General features: G+C 43.5%; 2 protein-coding genes across 12 annotated transcripts in view; one reads left to right on the top strand and one right to left on the bottom strand.

Moving 5' to 3' along the window:
- Positions 1 to 3,211, bottom strand: part of akap7 (A kinase (PRKA) anchor protein 7) — a 32,054-nt gene extending 28,843 nt beyond the window's left edge. The window contains exons 1-3 of one of the 4 annotated variants that reach the window (XM_042096183.1): positions 2,366 to 3,211; positions 1,754 to 1,888; positions 520 to 665 (exon numbers count right to left, since the gene is read on the bottom strand). In XM_042096183.1, the coding sequence (XP_041952117.1) occupies positions 520 to 665; positions 1,754 to 1,888; positions 2,366 to 2,693 (609 nt within the window). In that variant the 5' untranslated portion in view covers positions 2,694 to 3,211. The remainder of the gene's footprint in view (positions 1 to 519; positions 666 to 1,753; positions 1,889 to 2,365) is intronic. The other 3 variants (XM_042096182.1, XM_042096184.1, XM_042096185.1) reach the window with 3 other exon arrangements.
- A 3,719-nt stretch (positions 3,212 to 6,930) lies between these two features.
- The window catches only part of epb41l2 (erythrocyte membrane protein band 4.1 like 2), a 77,187-nt gene continuing 59,744 nt past the window's right edge, over positions 6,931 to 24,373 (top strand). For 4 of the 8 annotated variants that reach the window (XM_042096162.1, XM_042096161.1, XM_042096160.1 and 1 more), the window contains exon 1: positions 8,369 to 8,414. In XM_042096162.1, coding sequence (XP_041952096.1) covers positions 8,384 to 8,414 — 31 coding nt within the window. In that variant the 5' untranslated portion in view covers positions 8,369 to 8,383. Of the gene's footprint in view, positions 7,146 to 7,183; positions 7,242 to 8,368; positions 8,415 to 21,677; positions 21,860 to 24,373 lie in introns of those variants that run through there. The other 4 variants (XM_042096156.1, XM_042096157.1, XM_042096158.1 and 1 more) reach the window with 4 other exon arrangements.

Below are 24,373 nucleotides of genomic sequence, written 5' to 3'. Positions count from 1 at the left end.
TGGTGCATTGAACACTGCAATTGCATCGCTGTGTTGATCGTGAGTGAGTGTATGTATGTGTGTGTGTATGTGTATGTGTGGGCCCTACCCACCATTATATTGGGTTTTTCCAGGGTTGATTTTGGATATTAGCCTAATAGCCTTATTGTGTTGACTTCTGATTATTCGCATCTGTTTAACCAATCAAAAATCTGTAAACACTGTGATTACTACTATTTATTATTCACTTTATCTTTTTCCTAGTAAATCATTAATCAACCCTTTTATTTAACCAAAATCATGGTCTGATTTACTCATTTAAGATGTCTATGGAACCCCGTCACACCCCATTAGGCTGATCTCTGTCCCTCTTATTCCTGTAAAACCAGCGCCAGAGGGATGGGGTGCTACATTTAAGTTCACTAAAATGTATTAAAGTTAACTATAAATACCATGTTGTTTCTCAGCACCGCAGTCGTTATAAGTAATATTACAAATAATGGCAGGATATGAAATGAGCAGAATAAAATGAGCAGGTACCTGTGGGTTAGTGATTGGAATCGAGACAAAGTAATTTGGACGGTGAGACTCCTTTTTCTTCTTCTTTTTTTTCTTGTCTCCATCCTCCTCACTCTCTCCACTTTCACCAATTTTCCGTTTTTTCTTCAGTCGCTCTGAGCTTGTAACTGGAACGCACAGGCAAGCACACCTTCTGATACCGTCTTTGTTACAACTTTCAAGGTGAGACATTATGGAACTAATTAAAGGCTGAGTTCACTTAGTTTCACTCCTTGTTTTCACTACACAATGACTACACTAAAACAGCAACCCATCAAGACCAATACTAGACATAACATAGTGTAACTAACATCAATTGGGGGGGGGGTGGGTTGTAAATCAACAATCAACCCATAATTCATTGTCATTCATCAAGCACACGTTACATGCATGTAATAGAAAATGCATAACAATCAGCTGACATGTCAGCACCAATGTACTGTGTTGAGGAGTTCAAGGCGCTCTGACATACACAGACTGGTTTTGCATGTTCTCTTCTTTCACAAATGCATGAGCCAGTATTCATGGGCGGTATGAGGGCCTGTGCATTGTGAAGTTCGCATGCAAAACAAGGCGTGCATTATTCATGAAAGTCCGACAGCTGGCTACAGTTTGAATGTGACAGCAGCTGCGGTGCTAGGAAGATCCTCGCATCACTTGGCAACCGTGGCAACCACTGCAAAGCCTTGCACACAGTCCCTTGTCACTAAATTAACTGGAGCCGGTGGTACAGCCCAAAGTCAAATTTATGTTCCGTCTTGACAAAGGGCAAGTTAACTCTGTGGACAACGCTGCACAGAAAGAACTGGCTGTGCCATTGGAAACATTTGGATTGCTCAACCTTTTGGAGGTATGTTGCCATTAATTGTAGTTGTAGTTTAAAATTGTTATCCTAGTATCCAAATGTTGTTTTAAACTCAGATAGCCTTACATTCAGCTTAAATGCAGGAACCTTCTATGTGGTCAAAAAGGCATAGGATGACAGTTTCACAAATGCATTATAATGTATAATCATCATATGCAACTTTATCTAGAAATTACTTTAGTATGTCATACCAATACATTTTTATAATAATGGTGCCAGCATAGATTTTTTAAAACCGTAAAGTTGCTCTGAAAACAAACCTGATGATGTAGTGCTGAAACAGAACAGATGAGGCAGTCATAGCAAGTCAGGGGAAAAACACAAATGTTCAAAGGTCAAGTAGTCACTCACATTCAAGGTCTTTCCACACTTTTGTGCCAGCAAAAGGTAGTTCTGCCATGAGGTCATCAGTGCACTCTGATATCTTTGTCTGCTTCTTACGACCGTGAGGCTTCTTAGCTTTCTTTTTCGCTCTCTTTGCCTTTTCTTTTATCATGCACAAAACAAAAGGAAATGCAGAAGCATTAGGGAGATGTCCAGCAAGTAACAAAACGATACAGAGAACAGTGCACAGACAAATGTTCATCTCAGGGAAGATGCACGAACCTAGAACACCACAATAGTATAATGGGCCTGTTTGTGTGCAAACAGTTGATCGATCATGGTGTTTTGAAAAGCAGGCTGAAAAACCACATGTCTGTGATACAGATTCCTGTAACCCAAGGCATTTTTCGTTCACACACTCACTTATACTCACACATAGACACACACTGTATCTATTATAACAAATTGATTTATTAACTGAACCTAAAGTGAAAACTTGACAGTAAAGATAAATGAAGCATACTTTAACTTATACTATGACATGCCAGTAAATCTTAATAATAACTGTGAGCCATTGAACATGGTCTGACGGTTAAATATTTAGGCAGACAGACTAATAAGAGAGCACGAGGGTCTCACCAGGGCTGACGTCTCCTTTCACAGAACTTGAAGCTTTCTCTGCAGGGACTGTATCAAAACTTGCAACTGTTGCAGATGATAACTCATGACTATCATGCTCCATGGGAATATCGACCTCAAGAAGAGAGGCGACTTCGAGGCCGCCAGGAGGTTGCATGTCCATATAATTTAGCTTACTTGGCAAGATGTTGCAAGAGCTTGCTCGAGTTAGCTGAAATAATTTCTCATTAGAGCAAACCAGTAATCGGACATTTGCGGACGCAGGAAAATGCACGCCCCTGAGAGTTATAAGCTTGGTCAGCGTTTCAAATACGTGCCGTCCAAACATGTCAAACTTAAGTTAACTTAGCTAGATAGCTAGCCATTAAGGTTAGCCAACACAAGAAGATGGTCGTGTGCAGCAGCAGACTTGCTGCAAAGTAATGGATTGAAATCATTCAGAACTATCGACTATGGTTAAAACGATGTTAAAACTAAAATGTAAGTTTAGAACTACAACCGCTTTGATCCATAGTAAATTGCCCCAGCTGTCACTTCGTTTGCAACCGTTCACTTCGACTTGCATGCAAGCCAGCCAGCTAACTATGCTAGCATTACCTAGCACCTGTTGTAGCCTGTAAGACCTAACTTAAGTCAATCAGAAATGGCATACAATTTTACATTCCCATCTGCATTCCTCTCCATCCTTCGTACAATATTGTTTTTTTGTGTTACTGGTATGTCTTGCGTAGCAACTGACAGACTGTGACGTGTTTAAAACATATATATTTATAGATTAACTACTGAGTGGAGGGTGCATAATTCCTTCATCCTCATGTACTCATGCTAACATGCAAGTAGCACGTCACAACCCATTGCTACACTGTAAACATACTTGAAGTACGGGTGCAGCGTAGGGCCAATGAGCACGAACTGAAAACGAAAGTTCAATTCTGTGGGAGGTTGTCTTGTGTCGTAGGGCATCGGAATCGGTCACTCATTGGTAATGTGTTCAAAGTCTACATTTCTCAAGTTGAACAGTCTTGAAGGCATTGTTGTAACGCCCTGGACAGTAAATTATAGCATATTGTGCTCTGATTACAAAAGATGAATTTGCATAGTCTGTGTGATACGAGTTCCTGTAGTGGAAATGCCCAGTAGCCTACAGTAGGCTACAGTGAGCAGAGGGCCGTTTAAGGAAGACCATAGGCAATGTTGTGTTTGTGTAGTAGTAGTCTAGGCTATATAGGCTAGTCTTTTATCAGAATACGAATATGTGTTTCTGCTCTTAGAACCTTAACAAAGCTGGTCTCTCTCTCTCTCTCTCTCTCTCTCTCTCTCTCTCTCTCTCTCTCACTCACTCACTCACTCACACACACACACACACACACACACACAATCACTTCCCCTTTGGCCAGCAAAACAAAAATGCTGGCCTGTTAGAAATGAATAGTTATCAGCTTCGGTGAAGTTATTCAAATATGTAGCCTAAACAGACTGTATGTTTACCTACATTTGGGATTCATACTAATGGGATAGGATCAAATGTCTGTCAGAACATTGCAACAAAAAAGTCCTAATTTTGCATTATTGATAAATGAATAACATATGCAGTAAGAACATACATCTGTACTGTGATGCAAAGCTAGTGAAAAGTAATCTCTCGTGTGTAATGTATGCGTATGAATAAATTCAAAATGTTTGTAGCACAACTTGTGTAACTTAAGCCATTGACAAGATAGGATTGTTGTGTTATCCATATGTGTACCAGTGTCTTCATTTACATTATTTGAAAATGAATCCTGTTTTTAAGTCAGTATTGTAAGAGAGGAACAATACATTTGATCGTTCTGTCCTCCTTGTCAGATTAACACAGACAACGTCCTGAAATGTGGTCTCAATACCTGCTCTCTACCGGGAACGCCTTTGTTTGTGTTTTGTAATCTTACACCCACGGATATGCTTTCAGCCTTCAGGAGAGGCCTGCTGGCGAGGAAAAAGGAACAAGTGTGTATGAGCACGACCAGTTCGGCCACCTCCAGCTTCCTAAACTAAAAGTTGTCCGCGTCACCACAGTGTGCCTGTCTCAGGTGAGTCTCACCTTTTATTTGCTTCTCAAGGTTATGTTACATAGTGTGTCTGGCTAATAAATATTTTGCCCATCAGGGAGGTACCCATGAAAACAATGTCGATATACAGTAATGAGAGGCTTGCCTTTGGGGCAGTGGTTTCATGTGACGTCTAGCTTTACAAATGCTAGAATGATGAATGATATTTGATATGTCTTACATAAAAACCCTCTGTTTGTTTTGGTAGAAATGTAAGTTTGGGTCCTTTCTAAATATCTTGTCATTGATTAGCTTGCAAAGTTCTAAGATCAATGATACATACAATTTTTCAGTTTTCTAGTACTCTTGATTAGTATTACAGAATACAGTATTGTCGGTTGGTCAGTTGAATGAAGTCCCATTAGAGATCCTCCTGATAACATAATGACTTGGTAGCAGTCACGCAAACAGTTGAGGAGAATTTGCATGTCCACTGTCAAGAGGCAGATTGTCACATCCAGGATTATATTCACCTGGGACAGTCGTTCACACAGTGGCCCACATAGCCAATACGTGAGACATCCATCATTCTGCTCGCAATGCAACCTGTCAGAGCAATCTGAGTGTTGCTCATACATAACTCTCATAAGCCTAAATTTTTGTTGAGAACTTCCAGCCATTAGCCCCTTCAAGCACTTTTAAGTATAGAAAGAAAATGACAGCATTCCAAGGCTCCAAGTCAATCCCATGTGAACATCAAGGGGATTTAAGTGCACGACAGTCACCGCGTCGCCTTCCTTGGCGCTAATCCACGTCGTTACCTTTAACTTCACCCTCCTTCGGTAATCAGCAATTAAGGGGAGTGAGAGCAGGCCTATTTTTATCCCCGGCCCTAGGCACAGTTCCTCTGTACCCCTGCCTGATACCCTAGCTCCTTCCACACAGGTGATGCATTTTCAACTGCCTCCTCGACAGGCAAAAAGGGTAGGACACTGTCATCTATTTAATGCTCTTGTTTTATTCTGTTTGATATCTGCGAGCCAGATGGTGGATTGCGATAATTCTTTCGGCTAATCCCTTCCGAAATCTGTGTAGCCATGCTCTGGGATTTGACAAGAAACAAGCCGGAGATGGGGGTTTTGTGAGGAATATTAGTAGCCTACCTGGTAAATTCATTACACAAATGATGCTAATCAAGTTTGTGGGAATTTCATTGTTTGAGTTTTTAATGTTTTGGTTTGAGTCTAGTGTCAAGAAAGTGAGGTAATAAATACTTTGATGTTTTGACTAAGTATTTGGATGGTGACCAATGGTTAATCGTCAGTGGAAATGATAATCATTTTTCAGTGTTCAATTGTAAAGTGACATGTCTAATTAATTCCTTTGTTCCCTTTGTTTTTCCACCTTGCTGACATGAATCGGGTCGGTGCTATACCTGGAATCCTGCATATTGTGTGGTGAGTTGTTTAAGATCCTATGTTGCCAAGATGTTTCATCTTCTTTTCTGAGACTATCAGATCAGATCATTCTCATCTGTTTTCAGTGATGTTTTTTTTACTGTACTTTTTTACTGACTGTACATTTAGAGCTACTTATATTACCACTACTTTACTCTCAAGTGATGAGCTTTCTTGACTTGTCTTTTAACTTTACACATCTTCATGTGGGGACATTGAACTTTTGATTAGTAAGGCCTTGAACATCCTCATTTATGTTAAGGTCGTGCCACATTAGAGTATTTGTTCTATTTAATGGGGAAGTAGTAAGCTGCATACTCTGGAAAGTGATACATTTGTGTGACTAAGTAGGACATTGAAAGAAACAAGTTTACTAAAGAATTTCTTTGAAAAAATGTTTAAGGTAATCCATGCTTTAATCCAAAACACCCTTACATGAAACACAAAGTGGAGAGCACTGGTTAAATATATTATACATAATGGATAGATGATGTAGAATGACACTTATAACTGCATGTTGCGTTGTGTACAGTATGTGTTTTGCTTTGCTGAGCTTACGAATGTCTTGGCAGATGACATTGCTTTGTGTGGCATTTGTTTGAGTTTTTTTGGAGAACAGGAGAACAGGAGATCAGATTCGTTATGTGACCAGTTACAAGTTTGGTTCAAAATTACACCATGACATATAGGCTATTCAGGCCTGTAAGTTACTAAGATCATGTTTAGAATGTGTCAATGAACATGGGTTCAATAGATATATAGTGCAACAAAGATGGCAATAATAACATGACAGTGACAATTGTGTATACTCATTGCTATGGAATGTTATCATTGTTTAAGGAATAATGACTACCTTTCAACGGGAGAAAACATTTAGTCTGGTTACGGTAGGTCAGATCTCCACCCTATTCGAAAGAATGCTGCATTTCAAAAGGATTCCAATAGTGGGCGACATTTCACCGCAAATCGAAAATGTTTTGTGAACGGTCTTCAACTTGCATTCTAGAGGGAACCAATGAAACAGGCGTGTTTTTACAGGCATAAAACCGAACCAGTACCATTGTCAGCTTTCAGCTCAATGATACACTCGGACCAATCAAATCGAAAGAGTGTATGCCACTGTTTTTAGTGAGGGGGAGGGTGTGTAATATTCAAGTAACTTACGTTGGCTTTTCTCCCAGATAGAATTTGGTCTGGGAATTTCAATTTTAAATCTGAGGGGTAGTTTGGAGCTCACTTCAAGAAAACAGCCTGTAAAGTGTTAGCTTCTCAACTTCTTTAACAACAGCAGGTACAGTAAGTAAACTCATTTGTGCGCGTTTCGTTGCTTTCAATCAATCTGGGTCCTCCGGGCATGTTTATCAGAAAGAAACCGAACAGTATCAGAAAAAGGTGTGTGTGAGTGGGCAGATTTATTTTGTGATGTGCTAAAGCTGATGCTATATCATTGAAGTTGGCTTCATGGCGTGCTAGCATGTCTATGCAGCTGAACTAATGTTTGTTGAGAAGCTACGTTGTCTCAATCATTGAGATGTTGCTTCTACGCATCCATGTGGGTATTTGCATAAAGACATAATGCCAGTGTGTAGCGCCTGTTAAATGTGACTAATCCATTTAAGGTACAATTTTATCTTGGATTGCTTGCAATAATCAAAAGGCTTAACGTTAACGTTACTACAATGCAGATTTTTTTCACTCCATCAGATTTGAGAACATTACAACCGTAGGCTAACCAACTAACTTAGCCAACGTTTGAGGCTGTAAACAAAACCAGTGGATGGTGTTTTAACCAGGGCCATTCCATATCTTGAATTTACATATTTTATGTAACATAGTAATCTCCTGCATCATTGCTAATGCCGAGACACTCAATTTGCCCCGATTTGTAGTATGTCATGCTAACGTTGTTGACAGCCATAATCCTCTTTCTGTAGCTCATGTTGCCCCGTTTCTTTTTTGTTTTGCTTCGTTCGATGCTGGAAAAAAAAAAAAAAAACGATGAATGTAGTACTGGTTTGAGGATTGTTAAATTAATGTACGGATTGCTGGCTTTTGGTTATCTTTTGAACTCTGTTAAAATAGTCCACTATCAACTAATTGAAGTTACCGGCATCATGTGAAATGTTACCCAAATGTCTGAAATTAAGTAGCCTAACGTTAGCCTTCTTCTGTGCTACCATGTTCTTGCGCCAAGAAAGTTGCTACAAGTTTTGACTTCAGGATTCCGAGCGGGTGCCTACACGTGCCCAAAACAGAGCAGCAGACTGCAGCTGATGGTGTGGTCCAAGGCTGCTGATTGAGTCACTCGGCAGTCTGCTCATAGTCGGACAATCAGGCAAGAGAGCATTGGCAATGGTGTGCCGTTATTTGGCAGAGAGATATTAAAGATCTCTACTTGTTATCAATAGATTATATTGCATTAGGCTGTTGCATAAAAGGGTGTCGGTTGCGAGTCTTTTGACTCAACGTTAGATTGAGGCTGACGACGCCATTTTATCCCGCTAGGTTGCCAGGTAGGAGGTGATTGTTAGACCATGGATAGCAGATGTCTTCTGCCGATGTCATGTAGGTGGCATTAAATGGCTTTTTAAAAAATGTAGCTTAATAACTAATTATCTGAACAAACTTCAATGTCGGCTTTTGATTCTTATTACGTTTACCGACTTGTAGAATCTCATTAAACGTGCGTTAATTATATTTAGGCTACCTTTAGTTTGCTAGCCAACGTTGAACCTGAATTGTATAAATCATATGATTGGGGCGTTGTCAGGGTAACAGTAATCGTTCTGCGAACTTTGTAAAGGAAATTATGTTCAAAATAAGTCTTCCACACAAGAGCGCCTGTGTACTTCCCGCCATCAACAACTCCATGCCGTTAGACAAAATCCAGTAGGCCTACACAGCATGTAGATCTAGAATTTCTTCGTGTAGATCAGACATCTGCTTTTATATAATTTGCAGCCAAGTTTGTTTACGTTATAGTCAATAATTTCATAAGAATTACATGATTCCAACTTGAAGCCAATAGGCTGCTTTGTCTGACGGTGCCCTAGACCAGTCCATACTGTGTTCTGTGGAACCTGGACAGATGGCTGCAACCCAGCCTGCAACCCCAACACATTTGCAGACACCCTTAATGGATATACAGCCATGTTGGAGGCAATCCAACTGTAATTAAAACCGCTAAACCTCAGTCAAGGCATAACTATAGTTCCAGCTACCTCTCCACCAAAACACACACACACACACACTGACAGACAGACAGACATCTAAGGCATCACATGCCCTCAATACTCTCTCTAAACTGTAATCGCAGAGTTTTACTTTGTTAGGCTGTTGGAGATAACTTCAGTGGTTGAAAGAAGTGGTCTGAATAAGGATTGATGGAGAAGGTTAACTCTGTTTACAAACGTTTTGCAGTAACACCAAAAGGAAAAGTAAGGGCTGATCTCATGTCAAAAGTTCTCCTTGGTCTCATTCCCATGGACACGTTGTCATTTATTGTCAGCTTCATTGACATGCTTCTCTCAGTCCTGCAGCTGTTGTTTATTGTTCACAAACAAAAAAAAGCCTCAGGTGCTCATACAGTCCTGCCCCTATGAAGGGGAAAGAAGTTGCTTGGACTGAGCCGTTAACAATCCCAGCCAATCAACATAGTGCTCCAGCAGCACTGAAGGGAAGGGGTATGATTTTATTGGCTATTGAGCTCAACTGACAACAATCTTGCGCGAAACCAAATGACGGACTGCATCTTTAATACAGTACCCCTTTGTCACTGTTTAGAGACTGCAAGGACTCATGCCTAGCCTAATTGTGGGGGCTTTATCTCAGAGGTCCTTGGGGTTCCAGTGTGTAGGTCTAAAATGGGTTTATGGCAGAGTCCTGAACTCTGTATTGCACACCTCTCCTCCAGAATATTGCATGTAGAATAAAAAAAAGTCCCAACACAGGCTAACCAGCCTATCATTTTCATACCTTGGATAAGCTTAGGAGAGTCTGTGCGCAAATTCTTTGGCATGTTCTGTGGCACTGTCGTGCTGTGAGCAGCCTGTGTGTTAAAACTGGGGCCCTGTGACATGAGGGGTATTGGAGCTGTTTGCCAGTCAGGGGTTTTTGCATTGTCTTATCAGCTGTGGGAATACCTTCCCGCGCGGCTGTTCTGTTATCTCAGAGTGGCTGCGCTCTTGCTGTGAGATTTTGTGCCTCAACCCAAGCGTATATGCGACCAAAAGTACAGAGAGAGGAGTTTGCGCTGAAAACACGTATAACTGAAAATATAGAGGTCAAATTTCCAATTAATCTTAAAACTGACAAAGTTCTAATTTGTGTCTAACAACTTTTTTTTTTTTTTTTACATAATTATAGCCATTGGTGCCAATGTGGTTCTGATACTAAATCAGCTAGTTTCTTTAACAAGATATCTGTTAGCAGACTTCCCAAGCCCCCCTCCTGTATTGTTTTGAGATTCTTGTGATTTGCAATAGTCTTCAGTATGTCTGTAAACCCTGTAGTCAGACAGGACATATCTGGTAGTAGGCTGTAACTTTTGATCCCTGTGTCTGATAATAATCTCAACGCAGATCACATGTATAGGCTGTGGTTTGGTTTTGCCTTAGAATTTCAAGAAATAGATAGATAGATAGATACTTTATTGATCCTCAAGGGGAAATTCAAGATGTGACTGCCTCTTTATCAGAAGTTCAGTTTTATAGCCAGCCCAGTGTGTGTATGACATCATACCTTACCTCTGCAGGACCTTTACCCTTGCGGCTCACTCACAAGCAACACCAGTTATGAACATAAAGGCTATTGGACAAAAGATATTGCATACAAGTTACTTTTGTTGGTGATAGTATATTATGATGTTTAAAGTTGTACTGTTGTATTTAGTGAAATGGTCTGAATCTTTTACCTGATCAGAATTTGCGCACAAAAGTTTAATACGTTTCTGAAGTAAAGTGGTCATATGACTGAGGGTTGCAGATGTATGTCATAATGGCCCTGATATGCCAATTGTAAATTGTTGCTAAAGAGGGGAAAACGGCAAGGGGCTTTAGGACACCAATCGTCTTCTCTCACAGCGAGGCAGGGGATTAAGATCAGTTTGGAACAAAACTGTCTCACATTTTGATCTGATGCTAAGTTTCCTGCTGGAACTGGGCGCTCTTGACACGACTCGCCCATCTAATTCTGGAGCTCGCCGCAAGAGAGATTGCTTAACCATTCGGAAGGGTTATGGGAACATCCCACAACCCCCTTTTTTTTTTGGAGGCCTACATTCCCTACATCCTGTCTTGGCCACAGAGATTGTCCCCATGGTTCTATCTAGCCCCCATGCAATCCTTGCCTCAGAGGGCTATAGAAGGACCAAGGTGCCAGGATGACATAGTCTAGATAAAAAATGCGTTAGCTGTGTTGTATGCTAAGCTAGGCCTATTATTTTAGTCTTTTATAGCAGCACGGTTAATTGGATCGATGATGAATTGAACAAAAAGCACAACACAAATAGAATAGAATTTGGTTTCTTTGTGATTTTGCCTGGTGAAAATTAACTTAAAGGATCGGTCTCAAAAGAGAAAGTGTCAAACATGGTCTGCAGCCTGGTACAAACACTACATTTGTTGTGTTGTAGTTTCACCACAGCAGGCCTGTTATGGCAGTGCGAGACTATGAAAGGACGGCACAGCATGCATCTAGGTCTAAAACAGATAGGCTATATTTTTCTATCCTAACAAAAATGCCAGTGATTTGGCTTCTTCCCAAATATAGTTAAAAAGAGATTATCTGCAGGAGTCCAATTTATCAGCCAGAGCTCTCCCTGTCAGAAAGAAAAGGAGTAATTTGCCTCAAATACTTGAATTGTATCAAGGCAAATTTGTTGGCACTGTCAGCAGTGGTTGGTGACCCATGCAGCTTAGAGAGGCTGGGTTAGTGCTCATTAGAGCTATGTGTTCCTCTGTTGCATAGGTTATTTGTTCTACAGGATGACCCTGTCAGTTGATTGGGCATGGCCTTATAGGGGTCTCTCCACCAACTCTTTGCGTTGTCTTTGTTTTCTCATTACCAGTCTCTATCCGAAGCTCTCTCTGCTGTTGCACCAGTAGCTGTGTCTGAAGTTATTGAGCTGACCATGACCACACAGCTTGCGTTGTGTTGCCTCCTTAACACGGTTCTCATTTGCAACTCATTTGCTCGTCTTAAAGGCCTTTTTTCATGTTGTCTTTGCAGTTGAGTAACCCTTCTGTTCTTTGCTGCCTCATCATATTTAGCAGAGGGAATTATACAGGATGAAGACGCATGATAAAAGTCAGCAAAAACAAAATGCATATTTTCTGGAACTTTAGCCTCTTACAGTATTATCGGGCAGTGTCAGTGCTGAGGCATTTCTGGTGGACGTAGTTAAGAGACTTCTCTCCTTATTTCATTGGGGTCGAGGTACTAATTGCTAGAGGGGTTCTCACAACATTGTTCCATTAGTGGTTGTCTTTGCCATTCAAATGATACTCAAGACAAGCACCCCCATCCAATTTACCTCTCCACTTCTTTTCCCCTTTGAATGTAATCTTCTATTAGCTGATTTTCTTTAGGAAGAGGCCATACCCTTAACCATGCCTTTTGGGAAAAGTCCTCATTGACTATGCCTGAATTAACCCGTGGTGAGGGAGGAGGAAGCAAGCACTTGACGGCTTGCATTACCTTCTCACAGCTTGGCTCAGTTGCATCTAAGGAGCTTTGATTAAAGCTTCCCTGAAGTAGTAGTGCTGCTGTGGAAAGCTGAGCTTTGCGTGTGAAAAGACAATGGCTCTCTGTGTGTTTTTGTCGTTGAAAAGGTAAACAGGTTTTTGGTCGAGGGGTTGAGGTGACGTCATGCAGTCGCATCAGGGGCTTGTGTTGGTCCCATTGAGTTACATGCATTCATCATAGTCGAGATAACATCAGAAATGCAGCTCATGCTCAAATATCGTAGGTCACGGCTGTTTTGCCCTGCCGTCAATGACGTGGACCATTGCTTTTGCTGACAAAAGAGAGCCATGACTCCCTCTCTAAATGTGAGGGGGAGAATGATTCTAGAATGTAAGAGTGAGATTCTAGAGTGCAAGTGAGATATAGATATAAAAGGAAGTGAATGAAGATAAGAAAAGCAGACGGGGAGGAAACCATGCGGTCTGGATGGGAAGGATGGAGTGTGTCAGTGTGTCCGACTTCCTGCCCCCCCCCCCCCCCCCCCCCCACCTCCAACACCCCACTTGACAGACCCCCCCACCCCACCCCCCGGCCCCTTTCCCCCCTTACAAGGGCAAAGTTCATGTGTTGTTTTCAACAGATTTGGGGCGGTGCTGTGGCACTAACGGGCCGCTGCATGGGAAAATAAATATCAGTCCCTGTCCCTGTGACCCCAACGACCTAAGATGGCTAAGGGTACATAGAATAGTTTTGCAAGCAATGTAGGTCTATGCAAACACAGACCTGCTGTTTAGTTACAGAGTGGTGGCTCATTTCATCTTTCCGCTCTGAAAGGCATGGTTTCCCCAAGAACTTTCCTCTATAGTGGATTTGCACTGAAAACAAATTAACCCTTAAAGGAGTACCGTCACACCGGTGTGACGGGAATGTTGAGAAATGAACATTCTAAAGAATATTTGGGTTCATTGAATTCAACATAGAATTTTAGAACCTTCAATTGTTGCGGAACTTAGAATGTTCAAAAACCTACACCTTTAAGGGTTAAATGTAATGTTACACTGTTGTCTCCCTGCAAAATGCATTACATCCTTGTTTGTACACAGACGGCCATGAATGTTTCATAAACTCTTACAAAGGAGAAAATATCTTAGTTTTCACTCTTTGTCAGCCTTGGTCTCCTGTTTTTGTTATCAAAGCTGTTGTTCTGGCATTTAATGAAAGAAGACAACAGAGACCTTTTCCTGCCAGTCTCCAGAACCACAGTCTCTCTCTCTGGTGGGCCTTGTATAATATACCTTTGCGGTGCGTTTCCATGGGAATCATGCTCAATGCACCTGTGTTGATGAGCCAGTCTCCCAGAGGGTCGCTCTCGGAAGAGAATGCAAGAGGGCGCTGGGGTTTGGGGGCTGGGCTCTGCCGGTGCACGCCTCGCCGCACTAACGGGCAGAGAATACGAGAGTTTAGGAGGGACAATGGGCAGTTATGAGAGATTGTATTATTCAGATGCTCAACACTCAGCCATTCAGAGCTGAATAAAGGGGGAAGCGAACTGGCCTTTCAGAGGGGAGGCCGCGGACTAGACTGCTTCAGTTGAAACTGCTTCTCTATCTCTCGAAACTCACTATTTGTCAGTCTCTCGTCGACAATGTCCAGCTCTGTCCCTCCCTCTCTTTCTTTCTCGCTCTCTCTCTTTTTTTATTGTGCATGAGAGCATAAGTGCTCTCAGTTGTCAGTCACCATTTTGTTTTGTGGTGGGACATGTAGATTGTATGGCCACCAACCTTAATCCCTGATTCAGTACCACTGAGATGGATAATTGATAGATTTAGGGCACTGCGGTGCTGCAGTTGGTTTATCACTGAAAATGAAACCATCATGTGTTTTGCAATGGCTAGACCCTAAACAAATGTAGTTCTTATTTGAGATAACAAATATGATTCTGTTGAAAGTGTCGTTGGTTGAATAAATTGATTTCACTTTGTCATATGTTTGGTTTTTGTCATGAATTGACCCAATATCACACAGTGTGTGTGTTTGTGTGTGTTTTGGATCATAATCCTGTAATCCATGTTTTAAAGTGGACGCATGAGTTATCAGCATTTGAACATTCAGCATTTTGACACCAAATGCCAAATCTGCTGCTGATTATACCAGATGGTGCTTTTAAAATGTGAATTAGGCCAAGGTTTTTTTCTCAGGCAGAAACATCAGTGAACTGCACACAACGCTATGCCTATGAGAAAATGGTGAGTTGATTTTGAATTATTATTCCCTGGAATTCGGTAATTATTTTTCCTTAGAAATCCATAACTGTGACTCTGAGGTATTCCATGAGTATCTTGTGGTCATGAGGATTGAGGAAAATTGCATGAAGAAGATTGCATGCACTTACTTTTTTATTACCCCAATAAAGATGGTAGATGGTGTAGAAACTTGAGCGCAGTAAGGCTACCTGTTGGTATATTGCCTTTCGCCTGTTATGGTATTGCTATATATTCATAGGTCAAACTTAACCGGCTGCAGCTTCTCTCCAATGCCTTGGAATATTCACATTGACTGAGGCAGCTTTGAGCGCATGAAGGATATCAGCGCCTGCCCTTTAATCAGATCTCCCAGTCTAAGCCGGTCTACCAAAGAGGGTCTGTAATGTCCACTGTCCTGTGTAAAAATAGGGGTCTGCATGCATGCAGCAATTTAAAGGAGAATTCCGGCGATTTTTCACATAGATCTGTTTCTCGAGGTACAGAACCCCCCAGAAATAATCAGTTTTGCCTGGGTTGGGTTACTGCAGCCAACAGCTAGAGCTGCTAGGCAGTGCTACACTTTGGGGGCATGAACTTTGGGGCTCATGAACATTCAAAAATTCCTGTGTCGATTTGCCTTTAAGAATTCCAGTAGCAATTTGTGAAGCTGTGCTAAAATGTCCTTTAAACTATTACAGACTCTAGTCTCTCGATTGCGCATACTAGAGCAAGGCTACTTATTGACGTCTCAGCCCAGCCTCCCTCCTGAGAAGATTGTATTATGTTTGGCTAGGTGGATGTGACACAAGTGATGGATGACCCTTCCTCTTCAAGGCATGCTGCTAGTCACATATGAGCTGCATGAAAGCCACAGGGATTGCCGCTTGCAAAGCTTTTCTGTTGCGCTTGACAGTAGAGAGTGTACTAGTGAAGGGGGAGATTTGGGGCCCCTCTGATTTGGGGGCACAGCCCAGTGTGGGATCAGACCTTTGGTCCTTCAGAGAACTCCTCCCGGGCTCCAGATTGTCGAGTAGTCATAAGGGGTGGGGTCAATCCCAGATGTGCTCCCTCAAGAGGGGCTTGTGGGCGTTGGTGGTGCAAATTTGAGGGTTTGGTTTCTCTTTCTTGTGTCAGTATGTGTCTGTTTTACGGAACAACATGATGTCATGTATAACAGCATCTTGACAACTAAGCCTCTGGAGTCTCCAACTAATCCACAATAACATCTCCCAGTCCCCCCCACCCACATCCCGACCCTCACGCCCACACACTGACCAGAGTCAACAGCTGTCTGGACAGCAGACTGGCTGCGTCTGTGGAAAGATGGAAGCCATATTTAGTTCCCTATTATGAATAGCTTTTTATATTAATGAAGCGTGTTAAAGGAAATGGAACGTTGCAGAAAGGAGCCAGCCGTATAAATGTTCAGGATGTTGTATGACAATAGAGGAAAACAACCACTCTGGGATGGCCACAATCAAAAGGATTTGAGGAAGGGGAGTCTGTTTATCTTTTTTGTTGTTGTGGCTAAATCCCACCATAATGACAGAAAAATAAATCCTGAAAGCCCAGCTCCTTCTTTTCCCAACTGAGCATGCCTTACTCTTCTCTGCCTGCCCAGCGTCTGCTGCTCTGTGCAACTGCAGGGCGTGGAACTCCCATTGAGAAGTGAGTGAACTTGAGCCTCCCAGCCCAGGTCTCCCTGATGGGGGGGGGGGGAAAATATGCTAGATCTGCATGCAAACTAATGTGCTACTCGAGAGTTCATTAGTGTTTTATCAAGCAACCCCAGGAACTGTGAGCTCAGTACAGATTTAATGTGGTTCACGATGGAAGGTTTCTGGACGTGTTTAGACTTTGTCCTCTCTGTCACTGCCTGCACAGACACAGGAAGCAACCAGGACCAGATGCTCTGTAGGGACGACAGCAGAGAGGAGGACAGGAAGTGAAGGGGTCAGCCTCCCCTCTCCCACTGATAACTGGATTTTTGCAATTGGGGCTTTGTGTGGTTGCTGGTGTGTGGACTCCTTCACCATCATCGTTCTAGCTGTGGTTACACTCAGTAGGGGTGGCATGCAAGTTTGAGGCCTGTGGATATAGATGTGTTCACGTTTCAGTAACCTCCATTCAGTCATATTAGACCTGACGAATTCTGTGGTGAAGCAAAGCCTGCAAAAAAATACCAGCCCTGCAGGGTGTGTGGGTGTTATCACAGCTCTTGTACTCTTTGATGGTCTTGTGTTTACTTCAGTGAGTGACAGAAAGTCAGAAGAAGTATGCAAGCACCAAATCTCAGCCACTGTTAGGCAAGATTTATGTGTTCTCGACTCCGAGGTCAAGTGATTTGCTTGCTCGCCAGTCGGCTGGATCGCTCATCCCGTTTTTCTCATGTGCGCGTCTCCAGTGCAGCTGTGAAAGACATTGGTCTCCCAGATTTTCCTCTCTGAGACGGGGAGCAACGCTCGATTAGACGCCCCTCCAGCAGAGACACCAAAGTAAAAGATCACGAGAAACTAGCTCGTCACCTTGTGGGAAGCATGTGTTTCTGGATCTCAATCAAGTTGGGACATATCCAGATTTCAGGGAGAAGAGGTAGTGATAAACCTGCACAGTAAATCATTATGGTTAGTGAAGTTACATTACTGAACCACCTATTTACCCCGCAAGCAGATGCTATACTAAGAGGACCCTTAAAGCACCGTTCTGTAACTCCAGTCATTTCTTTGCCGATTTCTCACTTTTGTTCTCACATGTTTCTCTACGAAGCTCCCCTTACAGCTTTGGGGTGCATATTTCACAACCATCTCTTTGGTATTTTCGCTGGCTCTGCCATGATGAACATGTAAAAAATTAAGCCATCTTATAGCTAACCGGCGTGGCTAACTGGTGCTTGAAGAATGTGTGAATGTCCAGAGAATTTTAAGCATTTTGTGTTTGTCGCTCTTTCTCGCTTCTCACGGGATTCAGACACTGCCGGTGTAACGGAGGCGAACTGAGCTAGCATGCTAGTTGCCCGTGTAAATCCTCACACCCCTTACCTTAAGAGCCTCTAACCGCTGAGTTGGAAGCCTGGGCTTTTAGCTCAGTGGTCAGAGCGCTCGACTCCCATGCCGGTGTGTGTTGAGGTGGCGGGTTCGAGGGCCGTGAGCGGCGGATGAATTACGACCTCTGGTACAACGGGACGCTAGTGCAGATCTTGCTTGACTGGTTTTCCGCTAGGAGATGGTAGAGGGAGCAGGGAAGGCCGCCATTCTCGCCACAACAGGTCATTTTACCATCACAATAATTTCTAAACTGTTATTAAGTTGAAAATGTTGCATAGTTCCCCTTTAAGCCAAAATGTTGCATAGTTCCTCTTTAAGCATTGCAGGAAGCAAAGTGACAGAATGTGTTGAGACAGCCAGTCTCTAAGCCTTTTATTACCCCGGAGTCTCGTTTTCTCTTCTCCTTCCTAGTTATAATACCCTGGGGGAAAATCGGTAAAGGTCATTGCCTTGCCAGTCCTCAAGCTCGAGTGGAGTCCTTCATCTTTGCCTCTGCTTCATGGCATGGACTGCATGCGTGGCCATGTAGCGACCTTTACCTGACCTTTCCTCCCATGAGCTGGCCAAGTTCTTTGTACCAGTTAAGGCTATCTTTCTATACCATCTCCTGAGGTGTCAGCACAAGCTTTATTTTCCTAGAACGCCTCTCGGAAGTTAGTAGGGGGGGGGGGGTGGTATCTGTGTGTGTGCCTGTGTTGAAGGGGATGAGTGTGCACATGTGTGTGTTTGTGTGTAAAGCAAGTAAGAGAGGCCCATCGAATGAAGAGTGCTGTGTTGTCCTAGCTATAGCACACAGTAGCCGCGGGTTGACAGTGATTGATCCGTGCTTTGTGTCCGCAGACAGCCGGGGTCATTGTCAGGGAAACAGAGACGGTCTTTGCTGCCGCAGCACTGAGGTTGACTATGGGTGGAATTCAGGGGTGCTCTCAGTGCAAACATGGTGTCTGCTGCCTCCCCATCTCGTCCACTGCAAGGGAAGGCGTGACCGTGGAAAGCCCATAAGTGTGACTCTGACTCTGTGGCTTTTGTTTTATTAGGTTTTTGCCTTGACGTTAAATTCGTCTGTCAGGGTTAACAAGGCTTCTGGAACTTTTGCGGCTTCGGCTCTCAAATGACCCGTAATTAAAATATCAGCTTGAATCATGCTGTGGTGCAAAAAGCCTGTAGTTCAATTAGCTTTCTTCTGTGTATTTTAATTTATTTTGAAACAACTAATGAGGTTCATTTGTTTCTGTCCAATCTGTTATGGTTTCTGTACACTGATTCTTGGCCTCTGTATTGTTTACAATCCAGAGGGGATCTCCGGTTCAAACTGTTTTTGTGCTGCTCCCCCCTCTATTTTCGTCCTTCTTTCATATTTCTCTCTCTCACTCTCTATCTCTCACTGATTTTGACATGGCACAGGCTGCATGTGTAACCAGGAACTCCTTCGTTGCTATAGCAGCAACACTTTGAAAGGGAAATCTGGTTCAATTTGCTGGCAAAAGAGCTATGTAACCTTACCACTGAATAGGAGAAAGGAAAACAAAAAGATTGTGTGTGTGTGTGTGTGCTCTGTGAACGCATCATTCATACTTCACTCTTGTTCATTACGCTGTTTACCCAGCGAAAGAAGCACCCCGAGCTGAAAGGTCTGCTTCCTGTTTGTGATCAGTTATCTCCCCAGGCACAGGTGCTCCCAATGGAACACATACAGTGCAGGCACACCCACAGTCACGCACACACACAAACACGCACACACAAAAATATACGCACACACACACACGCATGCGCATAGACACACACACACGCATAGGTACACATGCTTGTCCTTGTGCGGCAGGTGCGGTTCATTCAAGTTCAAGTGTATTTTATGCCCTCTTCAGGGTCCATTTAACCTACTTTATTTCCCAGGTAAAAGAGCAGGAAGAGGCCAGCATTTCCTCTCCGCCAAAACAGTAGTGTTTGTCCATGTCAGTCCTCAGTGTTTTATGTCTAGGCTATGTGTGTGTTTAGTGTGTCTCTTTTCTTATCTCTGTATAAAAAAATGTCTTGGCTCAAGCTGCCTTCTCTCAAATTTAGCCATGTTATCCCTGGCAGAGCCCAGATGGAAATATCCCACTGTACCCGCTCGACAGCACTCCGTGGTGGATAGAAAAATGCAGAGAACACTTGTGGCTTCTGCCGTTCTCATATCCATCACGTCGGTCAGGACTCTACGCTCCCGGCCTCAATAAAAGAATCCATATTTGGCTCACGGTATTCATCAGAATGAGGAGTGTGAGGTTTTGTTTTGCGTGGCAGTGGAAAGGCTTTCTTTAGTGTAATGGCCTTTTTTTGTCGCTAAGATACTCGGGGAGTAAAACCTTTGACATCTTTCTTTTCATCTTTAAAGCAAGGAGAAAAGCCCTTTTGATGAAGGCCTTTTGGGGGGACAACCCCCCCCCCTGCCCTTTCTAACCCCTCCCTAGTTTCCTCTCCCGCCCCTTCACTTGTTGTCTCTCAAAAGGTATTTTATAGGGCCTAACCCTGTTGTCCAGCTTCCTTGACCCGGGGTGTTTGACTGATGACCTCTGAACTCATGGGGGGGAGACAGCTTTGTCAAGGTCGATGGCAGAGCCACTGACCGCCAGACGGAGACATCTTGGAACTTCCTCCATGCCTTGGTCGCCTGTTTCGTTTCGTCCACGCGTTCTGACATCTGATGTGGCATCTGGTGTTTCTCCATTTGCCTTTCGTGTGACTTCTTTGACCTGCGCCATCTGTCTCAGTAGGCCCTGTGTGTGATGGTGGACACAGAGTCATCAGCAGGGATCAGATTTGCTCAAAATGCAATTTGCTAGCAGCACTCAAACCATTAGAATAACTTGATTTAGCGACCATTTGGATGGAGCAGTGGTGTGCAGTGTACTTTGAGTTTGTTTGTGTGGAGGCGCAAAAGGGAGAGAAATGGAGCTTTGGAGCGCTCTTTACAGGGTCATTCGCTAAGGGATGAACGACGTCAAAGGCCAGCCTTTTTCATAGCCAAGCCAAACTCGGTCTGCATGCAAGTGTTTGTATCTGATTTGCAATTGCCAAGAGCTGAACGTGCACACAGACGGAGTGTAGAAGTAGTGCATGCTCCGACACTAAAGCTACACCCAAACAGACAGGCTTTCTGGGGTCAGTGGTGCACCAGAGGAGGTGGCGTGGCATGACGTGTGCCCCCGAGGGGAAATGCTTGGGCAAGGATGGTGTGTTTTGCAAAAATGGCATGTCTGGCACTCCCCCTTTGAACATGTCTCTCTCATATATAAAAAGAGGTGGCCACCGCACACTGTTATATTTCTTTAGTGATTTTTATTGAGCAACGCGTTTCGCCAGTTGCTTCATCAGGCTCATGTCTCTCTCATATCTCTCTCATTCTTGATCTCACGCGCTCTCTCTGTTTTGGTCCTGCACGATCGCTCACACTCTCTCGCTCACACACACTCTTGACCTTCTTTAACACATTTATTCTTCTGCCTTTCACTGGCTCCATTTGTCTTTTACGTTCTTGTGTCCCCATTTATCTCCTCAGATCCCTCCTGTCTTTTCACGGTCTGTAGAGATTTTTTACCCGTCTTCCTCATTCCGACTACGATCTCTTTTTGCGCTCTCTCTTTCTCTCTCTCGCTCGCTCGCTCGCTCAATATTTGCTTCCCTGGTCTTCTGTGGGTACGTATGTAGCCTCCCTTCTTCCTCTTGCATTCTCCCTCCCTCTGCCACTGTCATAGTCACCCTCCCTCTCTCACTCTCGTTAGTGCTCGCTCTCTCTCTCTCTCCCTCCCTCTGCCACTGTCATAGTCACCCTCCCTCTCTCACTCTCGTTAGTGCTCGCTCTCTCTCCCTCCCTCTTTTTTTCTTTCCCTTTCTCGTGTGATCCACTCCCCGAGTTGGCAGCCCGGCTCAGTAATGACAACGTTCCGTGCAGTAGGAGTCTGATCAGCTGTAAAAAAGAGAGTGAGAGAGAGGGAAGGGTGCAGGAGGAAGGACAAGAAAAGGTAGTGCGAAAAGGAGAGAAAGAAAGGACCAGTGCACGGTAAGATGATGTTCTTGCCTCACCCTATTCCCCCCCCATCCCTCCTTGGCATGGCTGCGTCTGCGGTGTCCTCACCTCCCTGCTCGGGAGCTTGTAAGATGTAGCAAAGCGGGTGCTTGAGCCAACATGGAGGCTGATGGGGGATCGGTCGTTAGTTTGGGACAGGAGGTGGGGTCAGGTGATTTTGAATTTGAGGACACAATGAGGTTGTTGGGAGCCGAGTTGCACACCAGGGCTTTGTTAAGGTCACAAGATGACCCCCCCCCCCCCCCCCTTTTTAAAAAAACAAAACTTTATAGCACAATTATGGTGCCTCGTTCACAGAAGATCAGGTCTGCAACTGCGTGCTGCATAGCGCTAATGTGCTATGGCAGTGAGTTGAAGTGGCTAAGGGTTGGGACTTGTTCTGACCGGCGTCTGCTGCTGTGTTTGATTTGTCATGCTCGTGTCCATGTAATATGTCGTGGGCTCGTGTCATGGGCTCTGCATCCATGACCTTGTGCATGTGCACACGGTGTGCGCGCGCACATGCAATTTGTGAGTCAGCATGTTCACATGTGTGCTGGGCTAGATTTCAAATGTAGCCTAAAGCAGGAATGCTACCGGCCTGGACTGCAGGGACGCTTTCATTTTCCCTCTCAGACGTTAGTTATGTTTTTTGTTGTTTTGGTGGAGGGTCGTAGGTGATGGGGGTGGGCGGGGTTGGTGGTGGTGGTGGGGGGGTGTTAGTGGACAGAGCAGGGCACTGGATGCCAGGGAAATGAAAGCAGGTATGTCGCTGATCCCTTTTGAAGCGCATTCCTGGTACTGTCCGCCTCCGTAGGGTGCAGACACCAAGCCAAACAATCGCTTCAGCTCCATGCACTCCCTGGGCTTGGGGGGGGGGTGTTATCCATTCGCTCGTTGTTTTTTTGATCTGCCGAGTCACATCAACAGGATCCTCTCCCTCTCACTCCTCTCAGTGCTCTCTCTCCACGTCTCAAAACTCTAAAATTAGACGATATGAAAATCGGCACAGACAACACAAAGCTGAAAAAAAAAAAAAGGTTAGGGATGCTTTTTATTGTGTTGCAGCAGATTTGTTGCTTTTGTACAGATTTAGGGATTTTGAGTAAACATGTTTGGGATGGTCAACAGATGGCAGGAGCATAGGGGTTATGTAATGGGTGTAATAAACGGTCCATTTTATGCCTGGAGAAACATGTCATATGGGAGTTGGAGTGGAGGGAGAAAGAGACAGAAGTAAAAAAAAAAACTGAAAAAATTGCTGCTGAAATTGTGAAATAATTCTAAAGCGCTTCTGATATTATTTCATACCTTTATTCCTCTGTCCCTTTATTCAAAGTTAAGGTGTAAGTTTTTGAACATTCTAAGTTCCGCAACAATTGAAGGTTATAAAATTCTATGTTGAATTCAATGAACCCAGATATTCTTTAGAACGTTAATTTCCCAACATTCCCGTCACACTGGTGTGACAGTACTCCTTTAGGATAGTAGCCTACAGTTAGTAGTGTTGCCCATTTGTACATCTTGCCCATTCAAGTTGTACTAGTCTGTATGTGTGGGTGTGTCAGAGAGATAGAGAAAAATATTATGAATCTGGCAGTGGACTCATTCATGAGGAGTTGCCGTGGCGAAGGGAATAATCCAGTCATGTTAGTCATGGTCGCTCCATTCTCACTGTCTGCCTCGCAACGCTGTTGTAACACAGGATAAGCTGACATGGCAACAGCTGTTTTCAGTGAAAATTAAATCAAATTTACATTGGTCAAGTCCATGTCACACAGGCCTGGCCCTCTTCCTCACCCACTCCCTATTCTCTCTTCTTTCCCCAAGTTTGTAAGAGTCAACAAGCTCATCTTGAGGTTAATACACAGTAGTGGCCCTTTTCCATTAAGGACCGGGGCTGGCCCAAGGATTTTCCCCAGTCTTTTCCCCAGTCTTAAACACTTACAAAAAAGTCTGAGGCTTCACCCCAGACACCGGGGTTTTACCCCATCGTGGAAAAGGGCCATAGGTTGCAGTTTGAGTGGAATTCAACATCTTTCTCAGACTCATGTAGTTTTCTCAAGAATTGTAGGTCTTTAGGGCTCATTCATACTTTTTCCAGAAGATCTCTAGAGCCTGTGTTTCTCCCATGAGGTTGAGTTAGGTAATCCTACAGATGTACACAGCCTGGCTTCCTTCTGCGAGACAAATGCAGGGCCATCATCTGACATCCAGTTCACAAAACCTTGGGCCTAATTAATAGCATTGATAACATATCATCCCTGTTGGGGTCTTGGGCATTGTTTTAGCCCACACCCATGCCCCAGTCAAAGATGGCTAAGTCTTCTTTAATGGGTCTTATGTTGTAAACTTGCATTCATGTCTGACAGATAAGGAACTAGCTTTGTACAAACATGCATGTCTTCTGGCTAGCTGCTATTTTGTCTTTTACTGTGCATTTGTAAGATTGTGTGTATGTACTGAATGAAGTTTTGAATCCAACTGGAAAAAACTTTGTATTCCATG

The sequence above is a fragment of the Alosa sapidissima genome, chromosome 6 (assembly GCF_018492685.1).
Source record: "Alosa sapidissima isolate fAloSap1 chromosome 6, fAloSap1.pri, whole genome shotgun sequence".
In the NCBI taxonomy this organism is placed as follows: domain Eukaryota; kingdom Metazoa; phylum Chordata; class Actinopteri; order Clupeiformes; family Clupeidae; genus Alosa; species Alosa sapidissima.
The sequence above is the reverse complement of the archived record's forward strand: the minus strand, read 5'-3'. Positions and strand labels throughout refer to the sequence as shown.